Source organism: Elephantulus edwardii, unplaced genomic scaffold (assembly GCF_000299155.1).
Source record: "Elephantulus edwardii isolate Elephantulus edwardi_28Jun2011 unplaced genomic scaffold, EleEdw1.0 scaffold00116, whole genome shotgun sequence".
Lineage (NCBI taxonomy): Eukaryota > Metazoa > Chordata > Mammalia > Macroscelidea > Macroscelididae > Elephantulus > Elephantulus edwardii.
The window spans coordinates 11,466,135-11,470,196 of record NW_006399866.1 but is presented as its reverse complement, the minus strand read 5'-3'; the positions used below and the strand labels follow the sequence as shown (position 1 = coordinate 11,470,196).

The following is a 4,062-nucleotide window of genomic DNA, read 5'->3' as shown; positions in this document are numbered from 1 at the left end:
AGAAACATGTTACAGTGAATTATAGGACTCTTTTCATTGAGAAACAGAGAAGGAAAAAAAAGCAAAGACATTTGTCTAAGTTTTAGAGCCTGGTTTTACTTAAACAAGATTATCCACTAACTTCTCTATCTTACAAGGAAATTAGAAACCAAACCAGCATCTCTGGCTTCCTCCTTCTGGGCTTCTCTGAGCAGCTGGAACATCAGTATCTCCTGTTTGGGCTCTTCCTGAGCATGTACCTGGTCACAGTGTTGGGAAACCTGCTCATCATCTTGGCTATTGGTTCTGACCCTCACCTCCACACTCCCATGTACTTCTTCTTGGCCAACTTGTCTTTCATTGATACCTGCTTCACTTGCACTATTGTCCCCAAGGTGCTAGTGAACATCCAGACACATCATTACACCATCTCATACACAGGGTGCCTGCTGCAGATGTACTTTTTCATGGCCTTTGCCCTGCTGGATGATTTTCTGCTCGCTGTGATGGCGTATGACCGCTACGTGGCCATTTGCCTTCCTCTCTACTACACCACAATCATGAGACCTCAACGTTGCCTACTGCTAGTAGCAGCATCCTGGCTCTGCTCCCACCTCCTGGCCCTCTCATTGAGTCTCCTGATGTCTCAATTCTCCTTCTGTGCCTCCCGGTCTATCTCACACTTTTTCTGTGATCTTCTTCCTCTCCTCAAGCTTGCCTGTTCCGACACTCATATCTTTCAAGTTATGATGTTCAGTGAGGCAGCCTTGTCAGGCGTGGTCCCACTTACATGTGTCCTGACATCTTATGCCCACATCATACGCACCATCCTTGGGGTGCCCTCTGCTATGGGGAAACAAAAAGTCTTCTCTACCTGTGGCTCTCACCTGACAGTGGTCACTCTATTCTATGGAACCGTCTTTCTGGTCTATTTTCAGCCATCATCCTCTTATTCACCAAATACTGGAATAGTGGCATCTGTGATGTACACAATGGTCACGCCCATGCTCAACCCCTTTATCTACAGCCTGAGGAACAAGGACATGAAGCGGGCTTTATGGAGACTCCTTGGTTGTGAAAGATGTTCTGCTCCATAAAGAGTCTTTCACAAGACAAGAAACCTAGGTTATTGGAAATTACTTCTCCATTATAATGCAGAAAAGCTGGCATTCACTACAGAGTGGATGCTGGGTATCACAAGAAAGTTGAATAAAAAAAAAATAGGTACTTTACATGACATGACAGGAATAGAAGCCAAGTGGCCACAGACAGAGCTGCAGACTGGAGATGGAGAGTGGTAGCAATCTCTACAAGGTGACTTGATTTAGTAGGTATATATCTGCAAGTAGATTTAACACGGAAAGTGAGGAATCACTAAAAGAATTACCTCAGAGAAAACCTATCAGATTCTAGAAAGAACTCCAGATAACAACTCAATCTATGACTAACGCATCACATTCAACCCCAAGAAAAGCAGACAAGAACTGGGAAGGAGCAAGAACTGTAATTTCAGGAACCATTTCCAAGCCTAGAAATTGACTCAGAAACTGACCTCTATAAACAAAAAGCTTAATCAAGAAAATACATCTGAAAGCAGGAATACTTGGAAAGAGGAAAAATAAGTACAGACTGATCAAATTCCAGTATCATTCCCCTGGGATTGGATCTAAGACTCTGGCACTGAATGTTTACTGCTAATCATGGCATGTATTTTGTTGTTTAATTTTCAAACTTTAGTTTTATTTGTCTCTACTTAGAAACAATATAAGCATGCATGGATTTTATGGTTTTATGTTATTTATTGAAATAGATTTACAAAAGTAGTGTCAGGAGTTCTTTATGATGCTCATAGAAAACCCAACCAAGATTCTTTATTGCTCTATAGCCACTGAAGAATTTTATGTTGCTGTTTTCCCCTTAGTGGTTGTTGTATTGTTATTGTTGCTGTTAGATGTTGTCAAGTAAAGTAGGATTCACAGGGACACTATAAACAACAGATCTGAACCCTGTCCTGTTCTGTGCCATCCTCATCACCTCGGACATTGCTGCCGTCACTGTGTCCATCCATCTAGTTGAGGGTCTTTCTCTCTTTAACTCACCCTCCACTTTCCAACTGTGATGTCCCTTTCCAGGAAATTGCTCCTCCTAGCACCACGCTCAAAATATGAGAAAGGACTCTTCTCCATTTTGCCAAGACATATCTGTTTGTTCTTGTTTGCAGTCCATGGGATAGTCAGTACTCTTCTCCAACTCTACAACTCAAAGGCATCCAAAACCTGTCTCTTTGCTTTCGTTTTATTTTCCTTGGTTATTTATAAGGGGTACCTCGTCCTTTATTCTGTTGACTAATATAGTATTCTGTAAAAGAAATTCAGTATTCTTGTAATTTTTTTATGTATGGGGTAACTTTTTATTTAATTGTATATACTACAGCAAGCTCAGTTGGTGTAATTCACAGACTGTTGTACTGTTGACCCAAAAGTAGTGTTTCATTGGTGATTTGAATCCACTGCTATTTAGTCTCCAAAAACTCCACTGGAGCATTGGCATGGTTCTGACACAACGACAATGAGTTTTATTTCATATAATAAAGATATTATATCCTTATTTGTTTTGTCTTGTCTTGTCTTGTTTTGTTGATATGCCCAGTTAATGAGGTGGGGTTTTTTTCCTCTTGGTGATTTTTTATTTCACGTTCTAGTGAATTTTATTTCAAAGACTTTCTACACAAACATAGCCTGATTTTTTTTTATGTTTAATTCCATCTCCTTCGCCTCCTATCTGCCTTAACCATCCAAGATTGAGTGTCCAAGATCTGTGTATCTCTTAGGTTTTTATAATAGTGTTCTTAGTTCATAATTGACTTTTTTTTACTAACTTATGTCCTTCAGCATCATTTGTTCTATATTCATTCAAGTTGTGCATATTTCATGAATTTGTGATCATTTTTTAGTGACACATAATACTCCATTGATCCATTTAAGGACACTTAGTTGTTTCCAACATTTTGCTTTTGTAAAAAATGCTGCGATAAACATGGATGTGCATATGTCAGTTTGTGTCATTGCTCTTATTTGGGGGGATATATGTCTCACAGTGGGATTGCTGGATCAGAAAATATTTCTATTTTCTACTTTCTACTTTCTGAGGAAGTGCGAAGCTCTCCACAGTGTTGCACCACCTTTTTTCTTTACAGAATTTTAATGAAAGTTTACAAAAACTGGTTGTGCCCTGTTAAATTCCCACAACCAATGTACAAGAGTTCCAATCTCTCCACCTCCTTGCCAGCTTTTGTCGTTTGCTATAATGTTTGGCATTCCATTGTTGCCAGAGTAAGATGATGTCTCATTTTTTGCTTGACTGTCATCTCTTTAACTGCTGGTTACTCACTAGTTATTCACTAGTCTACATCAAGAAATTTAGAAGACAATTACATGGCATAGAATAGTAAGTATGTTCAAGGCTACATCTGTTTGCTAAAACATTTCAGTTGTCATTCAGTCAATTCCTGGTGTCTTATTTTTTGCCAGTGCCTTCAATGTAGCTTGGACTTTTCCTTCAGTAATACTCCTTGGTAACACTCTAATTCCTGAAATAGTCCTCTATCAACCAATTTATTTTGATATTGTGACTGTGAATATCCCTTCCATTTTCTTTTAATTTTTTTAATCATTCAGTATTTTGCCTATTAGAATTCTTCATTATTGCAAATCAAGGCTTGAATTTTTTTCCCCTTTGGTTCTTTCACTTTGAGAATTATTAAGCATGTTCTTCTCTTTTGGGTTTCTAACTCCAGCTCTTTGCACATTCCATTATAAAACTTTGTTTTGTTCTGAGGAAGAAGGATGAGTAATCTCCTCTTGTGCGATTAGCTGCCTCTGAAAACCTACAGGAGGGTCAGCTATGGGTTGGTTCCAACTTTTTGGTAAGTAACAACCAAGAAAACCCAACACTGCCAGTTCTTTGCACATTTCATTATAATACTTTGTTTTGTCTTCTTTTTTTTTTTTTAATTTTGGTTGTTTATTTTTCATTTCAATGAACATCTACAGAGATTTTGGGATTCCATTCATTCATTGTTGC

The 4,062-nt window shown here is 38.5% G+C and overlaps 1 protein-coding gene across 1 annotated transcript; it reads left to right on the top strand.

Annotated features, from left to right (window-relative positions):
- Window positions 1–233: 233 nt before the first annotated feature.
- On the top strand, window positions 234–1,076 carry LOC102849918 (olfactory receptor 1N1-like). The gene has a single exon (XM_006892626.1). It carries the CDS (start codon window positions 234–236, stop codon window positions 1,074–1,076), a length of 843 nt encoding a protein of 280 aa, XP_006892688.1.
- Window positions 1,077–4,062: the final 2,986 nt, after the last annotated feature.

Coding starts and splice junctions, on each gene's coding strand:
- LOC102849918 (XM_006892626.1), top strand. CDS start 234: ATGTACCTGGTCACAGTGTTGGGAAACCTGCTCATCATCTTGGCTATT.